General features: G+C 39.3%; 1 protein-coding gene across 3 annotated transcripts; it reads right to left on the bottom strand.

Annotated features, from left to right (window-relative positions):
• MCUR1 (mitochondrial calcium uniporter regulator 1) lies at positions 1-15738 on the bottom strand. 3 transcript variants are annotated; one of them, XR_007906572.1, is made up of 10 exons: positions 15274-15736; positions 14147-14260; positions 12643-12746; positions 11086-11187; positions 10336-10377; positions 8035-8106; positions 4835-4893; positions 4530-4583; positions 3378-3492; positions 1383-1488 (listed from the first exon to the last, which is right to left on the bottom strand). XR_007906572.1 is itself a non-coding variant. In XM_051799252.1 (9 exons), the coding sequence occupies exons 1-9, from the start codon at positions 15515-15517 to the stop codon at positions 1433-1435; spliced, it is 903 nt and encodes a 300-aa protein (XP_051655212.1). In that variant the 5' UTR covers positions 15518-15721; the 3' UTR covers positions 1-1432. The 3 variants fall into 3 exon arrangements, 2 of the variants coding, with proteins under 2 accessions (XP_051655212.1, XP_051655214.1); XM_051799252.1 differs by lacking the exon at positions 4835-4893 and having other exon boundaries at positions 1-1488; positions 15274-15721; XM_051799254.1 differs by lacking the exons at positions 1383-1488; positions 3378-3492; positions 4530-4583; positions 4835-4893 and adding an exon at positions 4900-7377 and having other exon boundaries at positions 15274-15738.
• Between the last annotated feature and the right edge of the window lie 986 nt (positions 15739-16724).

Below are 16724 nucleotides of genomic sequence, written 5' to 3' on the forward strand. Positions count from 1 at the left end.
TTTTATGAAATATTCAAAATTCTTTATTTCAGGTCAGTATTTTTACAGGCATCCATCTTTTCCTCCATGCTTGTACATGATCAAAGTCTAGCACTCCCAACCACAAAAAAAGTTAAATGATCATTACAGTATAGGCACAAAGTAGCCAAAAAGCTTTACTTTCATTAAGCAAAGCCGTGATTGTGCTCTAACAGCATTTATCATCAGTGCATAAACTGATTTCCCCTCCTAAAAGCAAGCAGGAAAGGGAAATTTCCCTTAACTGAAGGAACACAGATGGCAGCTCTGCTACTAAAGCAGTCACTTCGTCAGTGGAAGAATGATAGATATCTGGATACACTGGACACCTTTCTTCATTGCTTCCAGTCGCTCTTACTGGTTCAGGTGGGCTTGTTCAGAACTGGATTAAACATCTTACAGGGGTCCATTACTGCTTTCATTATTATAATCACTATCAAGGTTCCACATTTGAACAATCAACATGATTTTTTAAAAAATAAAGTCATAAAACCCCCAGAAGTCTGTTGGTACTGCAGTTTTCTTGCAAAGACCCTGCTTCATAACTATTTAAAATCTCTTTCCTTTCTAGAAACATCAATTTCCTTTCCCCCAAGAAGGCAGCACCAGAGACACTTTGTATCACTTAAACACAAATTAACACAACTAGCGTATTTTACTGCATTTCAAACTTCCAGTTATAGTGGTAAGGTTAGCAATGAGCATATGGAATGAGTATCTGATACTTACATGTACCAAAGGCAAGTTAGTCACAAAAATCTCTACAAATATCTTACAAACAAAACCAGCAGCAAACTCTGCTATCATTACACGGTACTCGTTAATGAAACACGAGTGATTGGGCAGCCATCTGGAAAACAAGCTGATAGCTATGTTATAAAAATAGCAAAACAAATATTTGATCATAGTAACTGTATGAACAAGTGTTAGCAGGAGGGAAGTGAGCATGATTCAGTTAGCACAAACTCTAGTTATACAACAGTGCCTCCAAGCCACAAAACATGTAGTTTCAGTTTTACATTAACAACCAACACTTCAGTCCGACACATGCAACCGACTCTGGCAAGCTTGTCCAAAGAGGCAATGGAACATAATTCTACTGGTTCTTCAGGCCCATCCGATTGGCACGAGTGCCAGTCTTTGCTTCTGTATGACACTTGGCAGTGGCAAGGTGCACTACAGCTCAGATCAGAGGGAAATGGCAGAAGTGCTGCTGTCAGAGGTAATATTCAACACATACATGATATGTGTACAGTTTGTTTCTAGGCACATCTTTGGTTACATTCTCAGTACAGTCTGTTTTATAAAATAATAAATAAAACAGTCAAGACTTGGTTAAAATCCAGGCAAAGATTAAAATCGTCTTTTCTTTCAGAAACCAAGACAGTAGAAGTCCCTTTAAATTCATGTCTTGTTATATCCATAAGCGGTAAAATCCCAGTGCTACAGTAAGGCATGTAAATACTGAACCTGAAAGGAAATAAAAATGGGGAGGAAAATGGCATTAACATTGACATTAAATCATTAGCTCTCAGAACATCTCTCGTGTTATACTACAAAACTAAAAGTGTAACCACCACCCCTTCCCCATGCAAGAAAATAAGGATTTTGGTTTGCAACAATTTCAAGGTAGGAGGAGTCTAAAAATGACAAATAAGAAGGAAGGAAGGAAGGAAAAAAAAAAAGAATGCAGAGAAACTGGGCTGGAAAACTCTTGAAAGGCTGAAAGAAACCCTTACTTGCTTACCATTCAAAAAAAATCAATATGGCAAGTTACAGATGCAAAATGAGGAAATAAATAACAAGATTAATAAATCGCAGTCAAGTATTCAGCAAACAAATAAATGAAAGCCATCTTTAACAAGGGTTATCAGTTTTCAATTTTTAAAATTTCTATTTAAATGAAATCAACTTTTGATTTCTAGATAGAAACACAAAAGATTTTTGCCATTCTTTGCAATAGGAGCACTTCAAACACAATGCAAATGATTTTTAATTACTTTTTCTTCCATGTAGATTTCAATGTCTACTCTCTTACACAGATCCGAATCATGGCTCATCTACCACCACCACCTGCGTCTCCTAGAACAGTTCCATCAACGCTGTCTCCATACAATCCTAAACATCCACTGGTCAGATTATGTGACCAATACATCTGTTCTAGAACAGGCAGCAGTCACAAGTATTGAGGCCGTGCTGCTGAGAACACAGCTGAGCTGGGCAGGGCACGTCTCCAGGATGAAGGACCACCACCTCCCTAAGATCTTGCTCTATGGTGAACTTGCCACCGGCTGCTGCACAAGAGGAGCCCCGAAGAAAAGACACGAGGACTCCCTGAAACAACATCTCAGCCTTGGCCACATTGATCAACATCACTGGTCTACTCTGGCCTCCAGTCAGGAGGCCTGGAGACACACCATCTATAACGCTGATGATGCCTTTGAGAACACTCTCGAGGAGAAAAGGTAACGCAGAAAGAATCATGTCTTGCAGAATTTACCACCTAAGGAGTCTTTCTGCTGTGCCTTTTGCAACCTGGACATGCCTGTCTCATATTGGTCAGCATGCTTGTAACAAATGTGGGTAGAGCCCTTCCCAAATCTTCGTTCGCGAAGCCCAGCCATGATGACGATGATGAGTAGGAATGGTAGGGAAAAGAATTTCTTCTCATTTTAATAAAGCACCTTTTACTTTCCATTTTATTGGTTCTCTCTAAAGGGTATGTCACAAATACAGCACTATGAATAGGCTTAAGTGATTTTACTTGTGACAAAACCCATTGTGAAAGAATAATCAGAAAATCTTAATCAGAATAATAATTTTCTACTCATTTAACAGCAATGCACACTCAGTAGCAAAATGTCAACATATTAAAGTTACCACAGGCTGTAATGCAGGCACACATATGCTTCAAGGCATATGTAAAAAGGGAAGTTTAAAGAATATGTAGAGCTGAACAGTCAGAAAAGCTGAAATGTTCCATTTTGCACATAGATCTCCATCAGACGGATGAAGAAATCCCAGTAATGAGCACAGCAGGCTGCTTTTATAAATTAAGTCAGGTACCAAAGAACTTTTTGGTCCTTGTTAACATGCAGTCTTTTAGATTTCTCATACACATTATTATTACAGTATAAAGCAGGGCAAAACCCAGAAAAAAGCCCATGTGAAATAAAGTTGCAAATCATAGGAAACTTTGGGTTAAGTACACAAATAAGGCTGCAAATCTTGCCTGAGACTATTTCAAGTATTTTTATTTTTTTTTAATTGGGGCCTTTATGAATACAGCTCATCGAGAGTTTGCCAAATATTTAACAATGTTTAACAGTTTCACCCTCAGAGACTATCAGATTCCTTACCTGCTAGGTACTTAATATTATCAAGTTTGTGTGATTCGAGCATTGTTTTCAGATCTGCAACTTCTGTATCTATTTTTCTGTCTGTTTGGGTCAGAGCCCGATCTTGCTGTGCATGCTAAAAAACAAAGCAACAAAATGATGTAATTTTATCACTTTCCAGTTTATTTAGAAATTCAACCCAACCCTTCAAGTTGTATTTTTGCTTTCTCCTTAAATGCATGTTAATTTGCATTCAAAGAGAGTAAGTTCCTTCTTAGCTGATTATATCCAAGGAATTGAATAATTTGGTGAACTTGGGAGATTTGTGATTACATGGTCCTTAACACATAATCTAGAAACTGGCAGAACTGGATGCCTTCTTATCTCAATCTAACAGCATAAACATTAACTTCAATCTGTTGCTCGGCCCACTGATACTAAAGTCACTGCTGAATTTTAAGAGCTACTGAGAAGTCAAAGAGCCTCTTGTGACAAAATCATACTGGAGCATAAGGATTTATGGATCATTAGAAAAACTGAGAATTGGCCTTCTGTTGTAGAAAAGCATGTCTTCATCTTGTAATGAATTCTACCACAAAAACAGCTCCAAATTCAGAATCTGATTATAACAGAAGACAGGAGTTCTGTTAAAAAATATGGTATAGAATTATTACTCAGAAGAGACTGAAAAATCCAACTTGTAAACTGAGAACAACAGCTGCTGAGCTGCTGATATTTTCAAATCAGCACTACTGAAACATTGTGAATCAGTTAATGATTTACTGCTAGACATAATCCCAGAAATAATTCCCTATACTACAGAAAGGAAACAAAAGGAAGTAGTAGTGCTTGGTAAAAACTTCCTCTAAAACGAAGACAAATTAATCTAACAATAAGTTTCTCACTGAATGTGGGGGGGAAGAATTAATTTCACATTAAGAGTAGAATTTCATCTAGAGAAAATATGACATGGATCAAGTCTCAAGACAAAGTGACTACTGGATAGTTCATATATACATGCAGAAGGTCTAATAATATATACGGAAGCCTTTTTATTCTGTAGGCATTTACATTACAGTGCTTGAAGACATGAACAAGTCCAAAAAGAATACCAGGTCTATAACACAAGTACAAAAAGATTTGCTGTGTAATAATCAGCTATCAAGTTCTTACCAATTCCACTATTTCTGTCCTCATTTCAAGTAGTTTTCTTTCATTAAGCGAATACTAGAGGAGGGGAAAAAAAAAAGTTAAACATGATACTGTCCTTAAACTCCCCCCCCCCTTTTTTCCACTTCTAAGTATGTTTATTTGTTTCCAAATTATGCAGAACACATAATCTGGACAAGACTATTGACTGACAACACTTGGGAGACAGCATTGTAGGATAACTGCTGTCCTTTTGAAAAGCACTATACAGACCGGTGTTCATCCACACCTCTGAAATGTAAAGTGCAACGAGTTCATCAGACACTCATCTTCTGCAAAAGCTACATATTAGTGAGCAGCTGGAAGACAGGCTGGCAGATTTGCAGTTCTGAAAAACAAGGGCCTATGATTCTAAACAGTAACTCTGGAACAGTTACCTAATCCATTGAGCATACAAGCACAACTAAGAGTGAACCACCTACTTCCTTCAGGAAGGGAGAACAGTTTTAAAATATCGTATCAAACTCAGTTATCAAAGAAATGTTTAGCCAGCACTGTATAACCCACCATTTGAGTTGTTCTGACCATCATTTAATGATATATTTGTTAAAACCAGAACATTTGTATTGCATGTTAAGCCATTAATCTGTGGATCCTCAGAAGGGGTGGCTTATTTTTAAGTTACAGCTATTGGGTTCAAGGAAAGTTAAACCCAAATTAAAGAAGCATACCTTTAAAGCAGGCTACCTTTCTGACTCATGAACAGGCATGATTTACCTTGACATCTATAATGGTTCCTGTCCCACTACTGAAGCAAATTATTCATTTATTATTAAATTATTCATAGACAGTTGCTAAACCATCAGTAAATGGCACAGAGTATTAAGGTCATCAGGCACCCATCTCAGAATCCTCAGTTACACAGCAATAACCTCATCTGTTGACATTCTCACATGGAAGTCACCTTATTTTTCCTCCACTTATTTCGTTTTAATATTAAAATCAGATTAATCTACATAAGTGCTTCAGCATTGAAAAACCCTCATGAAAGATCTAGAGCTCTGTTTGGATGTTTGACTGATCTGAAGTTGAAGCTAAAAGACAGCAGGCTGCTACAAATGTAGAAAATTACATAAAGACAACTAACAGCATGTCTACAATTAATGAAAGAGTCAGTAGGTTCTGTAAAAGGAAAAAAAGGATAAAAAAAGAAATTCACGCATTTTATATAAAGCGACATTTTTTAAAGTGGCAAGATGGCAGAATATTTATAAAAGAATCTAATTAAAATTATGTTTTGGTAGAAATGTAAGAATTGGACCCCACATTGATAAACTGATCATCACTATCAAAAGAACCATGACAAAATAATTTTATGGACTGAAATAGTTCACCTGTTTTACTTTAAACAGATGCAGTTAGCCAAATACACATCTTCTGAATAATTTATATTCTACAAGCTTCTTTCTGGATGTTTCTTAAAGTTTTGTTTTGTGGCTGGAACTCTCTAGGTCAGACCCAAGGATTTTAATCTTAGGTTTAAGACAGTGAAATTGGCCTTTTACTGGAAGGCATTACAACACATTTGTAACAACAACAGTGCATTAAAAAACAAAAAAAAGAAGGAAATACAAGGCTAAACTGCCCCCCCCCCCGAAATTCAACAGGGAGATTTCAGTTCACATTTTTCACAGTGCAGAAAAAATTTATTTTTGTCAGATGCATCTTGAGTTTTTTAACACCAAGTTTATAGGCCCTGTGATGCATTAACACACAATAGATATGGATTTTTGTACTGTACTTCAAGTTTCTAAATCACATCTGTACACTGCAGATGTAAATCACAGCATAAGGAGATGTGCATTGAGTAATGTAGGATTCTGTGAGAAATAAAGAATAATTAAATAATAAAGCATTCAGAGTTTGAAACATTAAAGACTGCCCACATCAGTGTTGACACAGTAAGATTCTCTATCAGTACTTATTCCAAAGAAAACTGAACAATAAGAACATTTTACTTTGTGCTTCAAGTTAAAGCAATTTAAATGTTTTTCTCTTCTGAACAGTTACTTAGTAAGAATGCACAGTAACCTTCAATTATCCTGAGTTTTATTCTCAGAAAGCTGGATATTCAGTCCTTAGTCACATTACAATTGAAGTAAATATACCAATGATGCTCTGCCTACTATAGAAAATACCAGATAACGTCTCTTCCCCAACTCAGTGTATGCCTTACAACCTGCTCTGCATTCATCTGCCTTTTTCCTTTTCTGTTCATGCATGGCAGAGCTGACATTAAAGTGGGGGAGTGGGAGGAGTAAAAAAAGAGAAGAGCAGTTTCCATAGAAACTATGAAATTATTGTTGCACAACAGACTACAAAGTTGGTTAACTTTTTTAAGAGAAAGTTGACATGCATAGTTTGCTTTTCCTGCGAGGCAGTCAAAATAATGTTGTGTTCTGCACAACAGACAAGAGTCCAGATTCCAGGATCCTACATAAATATACAAGAAAACATTGGTGCCTAATTTATCACTGGTGCAGTGGTTTTATATAGGTCTTGTAAGCCCGAAATATTGCAAAGCTTATGATCTATACAAGGAGTACATTTCATACGATGCTTTTTTAAAAACAACAGTGTGAAGTATTAACCTTTAAACAAGAATTCTACCTGCTGAAATTGTACTTTATTCAAGCATCTACCATGAGCTAGCAGACTGTTAGTCTTTATACTGAAACAACACCAACACAGCTGTTACCTAAACTAATCACACGGAAAAATGTCAAGGGGCACACACAGAAGATAAATGACATCTACTTGAGCAGTTCTTATTGCCAGGATTGGAGATAAATATTACGTCTTCATTACACACCTGGGAAAAAGGACTGAATAAGAAATAATACTAATAGAAAAAATGTAATTAAAAGATCTTTCAATTTAGAAAATGCAATTTCATAGAGATCCTAAAAGTTACTGAAAAAAAAAAATCTATGAGAACAGAACTCTAAATAAAGTGCTACAGATAATGCAAAAACTTGTTAAAATTCTACATCTACATTACTCTAATTTAAGATTACATCAATTCAGATCTACCAGATATTTCAAAGCTCAAAACAATCTGAACCAGCATCATTTACAATTAAAAAAATAATACAGGGAAATGAAACATCTTCAAGGATGATAAATTTGAGGAATGTGTAAACTTCATTAAGCCTGAAAACAGAGAGATCTACTAATAAAATAGAACACCTCTAGGCAGCCGGTCAACATGTTGAATTAAATAATATATTTAAGTGTAATGTGTTAATCCCAATATTAAAACAATATCAAAATAGATAAGATATATAAACCTAAACAAGGCACCTTGCACTATACCAGCATAAGGATGAATAACTTAGATTAATACCCTCTTGAAGCTGAGTGATACTATAGCTTAGTATGAAAATGCTCCTTGGGTGAGATGCTCTTACCCAAATTTGGAAATTACTCAGTGTTGACATGCTTCTGGAAGAAAGTTAACAAAACTTACCAGTTCTTTTACTCTGCTCTTCTCTAGGTTTAGGTTTAACTTGTTATCTGCTCGAACTTTGGTAATTTCATCCTAATGGGAAAAAATGATAAAGCAGCAAGATTTTCTGTTTAATCATAAACAGAAAGAATGAGATAAATATATTGTATCTTACTTTACATATCTCATTAATAAAGTTTCTCTCCAATTAGTGTATATAATTTTCAAAAGTATAAGTATTTCTAATCTTCCCCTGGGAAATACTGATGTTCTACTGTATGAGTTGGATCTCAGAATCAAAAACTAACAACTACTTTTAACACTGAAAACAGCACTTCATTGAGAACACATCCTTCTATAATTGCAGGGAATGTTTCCTGTATCCCGTAACTCTGATTTCTAGAAACCAATGCCTAGGTACACCAGTAAGTTGGATTTCTTCTATGAAGCAATCTTGATGCTCAAAATAACTTTAAAAGCAGTTTCCAACCTTCCATTGTAAACCAAAATCTGTTTCTAAAGACTACATCTAAGGCTTTCAGAAAAAGCTAGAGACATTTTAGAAGTCAGGAAACATTTATCAGATTTTTAAGCACCTAACTTTTAAAAACTACCATAAGCTGTACATTTGCATTTTACTTTATCAATAGCTGTAAGTGATTCCTGCTTTTCTCAGTGACACCTGCCATTTTAGTGCAACCTCCTGGCAGGAATTCCAGCCAGCTGACAGTTTGTCATGCAGCAAACTGCTGATCAGATGAATGTGTGGGAGAAGCAAAAGATGGCTGATGTTCTGGGAAATTCTAGTTAGAACCAGATAAGCATTTCTCAAGTAGGCCAATGTCTACTAGTTAAGAGTTGATTAAGTTAGTATGAACAATAATTAGATTCAATTTCTGTGTTTGAATTTTGAATTTGAATTGGTTCATCATTAGTTGTCATTGCAACAGAATACATTACAATTTAATAAATAAAAAATTAGAAATAATTTTTCTTGAACTTTTATATTGCCTTTTTGTATGAGCAAACATAAAACAACTTGCCCTTGTGAGAATTACATTAACAGTTAAAAGTAAAATTTAAAGACATTTAGCTTTCAAGAAAAGATGACTCAGATCCTTGATGCTCTACCAGTGGATTACACTAGCTCATTTACATGCAACTAAAACTCTAAAATAAGTTACAATTCAAAAATTAGATGCCAAATGCATTTTAAAATGGTATTCTGAAAACCCAGATGCATTAAGCACTTCATAACAGTGTGAAACACATGGGACTAGGCTTGAAAAATTTATGCTTTCCTTTTGGAGATGACGGTGCAAAAAGAAACATAAGAGAATAGGAAAGAAATGGTAAGGAGGCACTAAACTGAGTTTGAGCACACTGTCAGCTAGCTCAACAAGTCCAACAGTCTGACAGTTTCATGGAAAAATCCTAGGGAAGGAAGAGTGCTCCATCCTTTCAACTAAGAAGGACATCTCAGCAGCCAACAGCAGTTAGGTCAGATGTCTGTACTCCCTACAAACAGTTAATGTTTCCCAGTTTCCAATCTTAATCACTCTTTCAAGAATGTATGTTTCTGTGTAAAGCCTGCTTATGCCTCCACACCAATTGAAGTGACAGATTTAAGAGGATATTGGTTTTCACGGTAGAAGTGAAGTGTGTTTGGAGTGCTCTGCAAGACACACAAAGCATAAAGAACAGAAACACAGCACTGATGCTTAAACCTGATAAGAATCTTGTATGATAACTTAACAGAGTAAGTTTTCTACACAGAGCCTGTTTTCTTGCAGTGGTCATTTACTCCCAAACAAATGGGACAAAACAAAATGGTCCCAATTGGTGGCCTAAAAAGGCCATTTAAAGACTATTTTAAGTTCTGGACAGTTAACTGGTAAGTCTTCAGAGAAAAAAACAAAACAAACCCAAAAAACCCTCAACAATCAGAAAACCACAATTAGGAAGTGCTGTAATTTTAAAAGCATGTTGAATTGTTAATGTAGAGGCAGCCTTAAATGCAGAATTTCACTCAGCCTTAACCATCATATGGCAGCCACTTTCTGAATCTGAATTAAGGACAGGTAAGTAAAAATGCCTTCACTTATATTTTTCTTCAGGCCTTGTACTACTCACAGTTCCTTGTCCCCATAAATGAAGTATGCATGAACTGCCTTTGCTGCAGCCCTCAGTGTACTATCAACAGCAATTTCAGTATCCTATGTATCACAACAATTAAGCACCACTTTGAAAATAAAACTTTGAAAGCAACACCTTTTATTTTTTCAAGCAAACTAGACAGGTGTTAATTCTTAATTATCTTACCATGACTTGCTTCTTTATCTGCTGGAGTTCAAGTTTTATTTTCTGGAAGAGTAGGAAAAAAAATGTGCACTTTATTACTGTATATAAAACCATCTAATCTAGAAATCATACTGAATTTACATGATCAGTAACAGTGCCTATAATCCCTAATGTGAAAAGGCAGGCAAATCAAGCATGACTATGTCCTCAGTATGTGTATAGATATATACACATGCATGTTTACTCAGTACTGTGCACTTCTAAACAACAGCACAAGGCAGAAATTAGCAATGTCCCACTGGCTGCCCTCCTAACACAGCCCAGGAGGCTGTTGGCTGCTTTTGCCACAAGGGCTCATTCCTGGCTCGTGGTCAACTTGGTGTTTACCAGGATCCTTAGGGCCTTTCCTGCCAAGCTGCTTTCCATTTGGTCACCCCGGGCCTGTCCTGGTGCCTGAGGCTATTCTTCCCCAGGGGCAGGACTGGGCATTTCCATTTCTTCAACTGCATGAGATCCCTGTCATCCCATTTCTCCAGCTTGCTGATATCCCCATGAATGGCAGCACAACTGCCTGGTGTGTCAGCCACTGCTCCCCGCTTTGTATCATCTGCAGACTTGCTGAGGGTGCACTTTGCTCCATGACAAGGTCATTAATGAAGGTGCTAAACCATCCCAGCCCCACAGTCATCCCCTTGGCTACAACACGCTTTTTAACATCATTAGAAAAAAACCAAGCAAGAATAGCACTTTCCAAGATAGTGATTTTTTTACCTCATTTTCTGAACGAAGTGCTGAAAATTCACTTTTTTCCAAAATAATCATGTCCTTTTTCACACCACCAATATGGGACATTACTTGCTGAAGTGCAATTTCCTTTAAAAGAAGGAAGAAAAACCTCAGGACATATCATAACTATGATGCTTTTTCTCATCTGTGCCTACAAGTATGATAGGCTATTTTGGTACCCTGAAATTTTTAATTCAGCCATTTCAGGTTGATTATCCAAGTTTTCAGAAGGCAAGATAAAGTGACAGTGACAAAATAAGCAAGTTAAGCTCAAATGTTGGTAATGTTTAATAAAATCAGCAGTGCTAACACAGATCAGAATAATTCAATTAATAACCTAGGAAACAGTTTCTTCCAAGTCTTCAAATTCTTAAGCTAGCAAAGGCTTTAAGGGAGAAGTGTCTCTGAGCTAAATAAGCAAAGCTGGCTTTCAGACCAAAACTCCTCAGCACAACCATGCTCTGTAATTGCCTCCCTTTTTACCTTTCCCTGCAAGGGAGTCACTGTGTTTCACTTCTCAGAATCATGCGCTAATACTTTTAATTGCTCTTCTCAGTCCATTACACTGGACTGACAGAAGACAAACAAGAATCCTCTGTAACTTTCAAGGATGGAGAAGTTTGCAGACACTGTTCTAGATCCTACACTATCCACACATGCAAACAGAGGCTGCCTTCTCTTCTCTGAAGACCTTCCTCTACTAAGTAGTCCCTTACTTTTGATGCTGGACTAAGAGCCCTACAAATCTGACACAGCACTCTAACTTCAGTTTTGTCATGAAACACTATTCTAACTTACAGCATTGTATTTCTAAGTGGCATTGGAAGATGCCTCTCCAGGCTGACCATAAGACTTAGAAAAATGGGTCAGAGTACCGGACACATTAGAAAAACCCTACAGAAACAGTGCTGCATGGACACCTCTTTTCTTACTCCCTGGTGTCTCCAGCTTGTTCTTGCTCTCTCTTGTCTTCAGTGAACTCAGCAAACAGAAAACAGAATCTTCCATATTCTTTCTCTTCTTCATCTCTACATATACACACACGTGTATCTGCTTTTCCCTAAGGTGTTATCTAACCAATGTAATATTTCATCTTTTACATATCCAACTATGGCCTAATGATAATAGCTCATTCACAACATCCCAAATCTTTCTTCCAATTCTTCATTCTCTTTTTGCACAAGCCCTTGTGCAATCAAAGACCATAAGGATGTACAGGTTTATCACCTTGCCCACAGTTCATGGGCTTCCTGAGCTGCTGTACAAATACTGAATCTTAATGGCAGAAAGTCACCTGAGGGGTCAAATCCAACAGTCTCAGAAAACATCTACCATCAGCAGCAACATTTTAATTCAATAAAAAAAAAAAGAAAAGATGTTTACTTTCATTCAAAAAAGCTGGGCATAGGAGGCTGAGATTGCTTGCTGTAAACAACCATGGGAGAAAAGGACCCTCTAACATAATACATAGCAACACATATTTCATTAGCAAGCATATTAGACTTTTATTTACTTTAACCCCACCATTGTCTCTGATCTAACCTGCTGTACTTTGGTGACCATGTCCTTGTAAATCATATCCAGGTTGGTGTTCATGATTTTCACTAATGCAGATACAATGACCTCTGACTGCTGAGTAGTGAACCCTGAGCAAAACAAAATGCAACAACATTCAGAGAGAGATACAAATCTGGACAGTTTACAGAAATACCACTCGCTGATACTCAGCACCGAGGTAAAACAAATGCCAGTTATTCAAGACAATACAACATATACCTCTTGATCCAGCACTAACAAAAGAACACAACCAATCAGTACAGCCAAGTTTCCCCACCCCAAAATTACGTCTGTGACATAGTACGGCTGCTTCTGTAGCAGAGCACTATCAGCAGGATAAACACTGGGAGCTTTCTAGGGTTATTATGGAACATCATCTCTCACATGTGGCTACTTCCATGAGCAAAAATTCTGACCCTGAAAAGTAGATACTGAGTTCTTTATACTATAAAACTTCAGTGTCACTGAAGATATACAAAACTCAACTCAAAACAAAGCCAACTGCCCTGACTTTAGGTCTACCAGCTTCTGAGTGCCTATTAGAATAAACTGAATATACTGGCAACTATAGTAAAACACTGTCCCTAAAAACACTCTCACCTTTTCCACTTTGAAAATGCAGGAGTAAGATTGTCATGAGCAAGATTTAACCATTATGAAAAGAAACACTGGCAAAAGCACGATTGTTTCATAGTAACCAGCAGTTGAGCATCAGAAATCATACCTGAGAGGAAGATGCTTTCAATAGCTGAGCTGACATAATAGTTTACTACCACCAAAAGGCTCCCTCTCCCCTTATCCCTCCTCCTGACACTTTGAGCTGGTGCTCACTCAGCTGTTCCATGAGCTCATTAAACTAGCATCTCAGAATACCAATCAAGCAAAAAAAACTGGAGAGGTGACCTCCCCTTTTCAGGAATGGAAAGCTGTTACAAGTCAATTCAGCTGTACTGAACTTCACCTTAAGGTACCTCCCTCCCACCAGCAAAAGTAATATAATCCATAATAATCTATTCCCTTATCTATGTTTTAGCATAAGAGCAGCCATATTTTATATGGCATTCTATGTTGTATCCTAAAAGCTGCATTTTACAAAGTAGCCCATATTCAATCCTATTGTGATACATTGTTGCATATTCAAAGTCCAATATCCTAAATACTCAGGAATCCAAAAAATACATTTTCAACCACTACCTTGAAAACTCTAGGGTTTTTTAATTCTCAGTTCTTAAAATTTCATTTTTCTTTAGCATTTTTAAGTGCCAGTAGGGTAATAAATTATTCCAAACAAAGTTGTATAAGCTTACTGTTTCCTTTTTGAAGAGAAGACAACCCTGTATGTTCTTACTCAGTATAGAGAAAAGCCCTCCAAAACTCCATAAAACTGAAACTGTAACATCGTGTGTCTAGGAAAAATAACAAACTTTGTAAAGTAAAAAACCACTCAGGACATGACATTAAAAACTGCTACTTGTTTCAAACAAATTACCATTTTCTTCCAAGAGGCATACCAGCGCATGAGTGTCAAAAAAAAGCCTCCTATTTCCCAGTAAGGATATATTCCCTTTGCTTTGCGAAGATGGTGATGCAGAGACGCTTACATCTGGAAAAAAAAAAAAAGTAAACCTAAGTTATTTTTAAAGAAAGAATATTTAACCAACGTGTTTGCTTTCCAGGAGTTTCCTTACTACCCCAAATGTTTCTCATTTATGACAAAATATTTTGTGTTGAGATTATCACAGCTTGCTTGGAAATGAAAAGGCATCCCACTAACAAGTTCTATGCCCTAGAGCTGGAAAGCAGAACACTTTGCCTCTGCTGCCCTTCTGAGATGCCCTCCAAGAATATAATCTTCTAGGAAAAATCCCACCAAGGACTAGGGTCCTAAATCTGTTCCTTTACCGTAATCACCATGGCTGGTGGGAGCTGTGAGGGTTAAATCCACACACTGTTAAAGAAGCGAACCTTCATCACTTGCCCTTTAGACGAAAAATAATCACTCATAATTTGCCATTTACTGGTTTTGCAGATAATACTCCAAACACTGAATGCCAGATTAAGACAGGGAGTAATTTCCATTGGGAGAGGTGGTGTATAAACTATCCTGACAGAACGAACGCGAGGTGGGGCATGAGGTGATTCGTCAGGAGGCAGAATCACTTGGGTTGGAGAAGAGCTCTGAGATCATCGAGTCCAACCTTTGACCCCAAACCACCCTGTCAACTGGAACATGGCACTAAGTGCCAAGTCCAGTCTTTCCTTAAACACCTCCAGGGACGGTGACTGCACCACCTCCCTGGGCAGCCCATTCCACTGTCTAATCACCCTTTCTGTGAAGAAATTTCTCCTGATGTCCAGCCTGAACCTCCCCTGGCACAGCTTAAGGCCATGTCCTTTGGCCCTGTCGCTTGTTGCCGGGGAGAAGAGACCGACCCTCTCCTGGTTACAACCTCCTTTAAGGCAGCTGTAGAGAGTGATAAGGGTCCCTCCATTTCTCCAGGCTAAGCACCCCCAGCTCCCTCAGCCGCCCCTCACGGCACTTGCGCTGCCGCCCCCTCCCCAGCTGCGCTGCCCGACCTCCCTGTCCCCTCAGACGGTGTATTTGAGAGCGCTCACCCCTCTCCCCGCGGTGCCGCCGGCTCCCCGCGCCGCTCCCGCCGCACCTTCCCCACACGGCGCCGCCGCCGGGGCCCGGGGGCGCTGCGGGCGGGCGCCCACAGTCGCCGAGGCAGCGACGCGGGGGGGACGGGGTCGCGCGGCGGTCACGTGAGGCGCCGTCCGGGCCGCGCGGCCGCAGCAGCAGCAGCAGCAGCGCGCGCCTCCCGCCGCTCGCGGCCGTGGCCGCCTGGCCCCCGGCCATGGCCCCGCCGCCCGGTCCCGACCACGGAAAAGGGGGGGGAGGGGGGAAGGCCACCGCTACTGGGATGCCATCGCTGCGCACACGCCGCCCCGGTGCCTCGCTTCCGCCGCAGGCGCCGTCCCGCTTCCGTCTCCGGCTCGTAGTGAAACACGGCCGCTGACGCCGCGAGCCACGGCGATAAATTCTCTGGCTCACGCGGCGGCCGCGGCGAGAAGAGCGACGCGGGCGGGCCGGGCCGGGGCGGGCCTCTGGGGGACGGTGCTTGCGAGGGCGGTGCGGACACGGCACGGCGGGGGTGGAGACTCTCCTGGCCGCGTAATCATGGAGTCGCGAGATCCTCAAGGTCGGGGGAGACCTTTACAGTCATGCAATCCAGCCGTCAACCCAGCAGTACCACCGTAACCCCTAAACCACTAAACCACATCACCCAGCGCCAGGTCCCGGCGCCTCTTAAACACCTCCAGGGATGGTGGTTGCACTGCCTCCCTGGGCAGCCTCTTCCAATGCCTCACCACCCTAACAGTGAACATTTTTTTTTTTTAGTATCTAATCTGAATCTCCCCTGTCTCGGTTTAAGGCCCGTGTTATAGGTAAATGAAAATAGACTGAAGTATAGCAGCGAACATTTATTAAAGATTTATATAAAATGCAAATAAGCAAAACAGCGCGCTGGGCTGCCGGGGAGACCCCTGCTCCACTCACAGCCAGCAAATGCAGTGGGCAAACCCAGTAATCTTTATACTATTGTCAGTTCCCTTTCCATAGTCACTTGTTATCCTTCTATTGGATCCAAGTTCGCAAGTCTGGATCTGGTTGGTTCTTTTCAGGCTCGCTGCAGTTACCAGGTGCATTAGTTCATCCGTCCTTGAGGCCTAGTGTGTAGGCCTCTCCAGATGTTCATTTTAGATTCCCTTTATCGTACCCTTTGATCCTTGTCCTTCTCTTCGTTACTTTAGGCGTACACTTTTAGACAATATACAAAAGACTTATTCAGTAAGGCATAATAATTTGTCTTTTCGGCGTAAGAACTGCAAGCTGCAGGACTATCAGCCTATAATACTGGCAGGTTAATTGCCCATTCTGCAGCTTGTAGTTCTCCAACCTTAACAGAACATTGATTACAATAACATATATATAGGAATATAACATGTAATATAATTAAATGAGTAAATTACTTTACTACTACTACTTATTACACCCCACATCC

The sequence above is a fragment of the Manacus candei genome, unplaced genomic scaffold (genome assembly GCF_025592945.1).
Source record: "Manacus candei isolate 608988 ecotype Guabito, Panama unplaced genomic scaffold, ASM2559294v1 h1tg000049l, whole genome shotgun sequence".
Lineage (NCBI taxonomy): Eukaryota > Metazoa > Chordata > Aves > Passeriformes > Pipridae > Manacus > Manacus candei.

What these genes read in the sequence shown, in the direction of transcription:
- MCUR1 (XM_051799252.1), bottom strand. Translation starts at nt 15,517, where the DNA reads ATGGCCGGGGGCCAGGCGGCCACGGCCGCGAGCGGCGGGAGGCGCGCG. An exon ending in AGATAAAGAAGCAAGTCATG is followed by an intron (nt 8,107 to 10,335) that starts GTAAGATAATTA and finishes TTTTCCCATTAG; the next exon opens with GATGAAATTACCAAAGTTCG. An exon ending in GGACAGAAATAGTGGAATTG is followed by an intron (nt 3,493 to 4,529) that starts GTAAGAACTTGA and finishes TTTGTTTTTTAG; the next exon opens with CATGCACAGCAAGATCGGGC.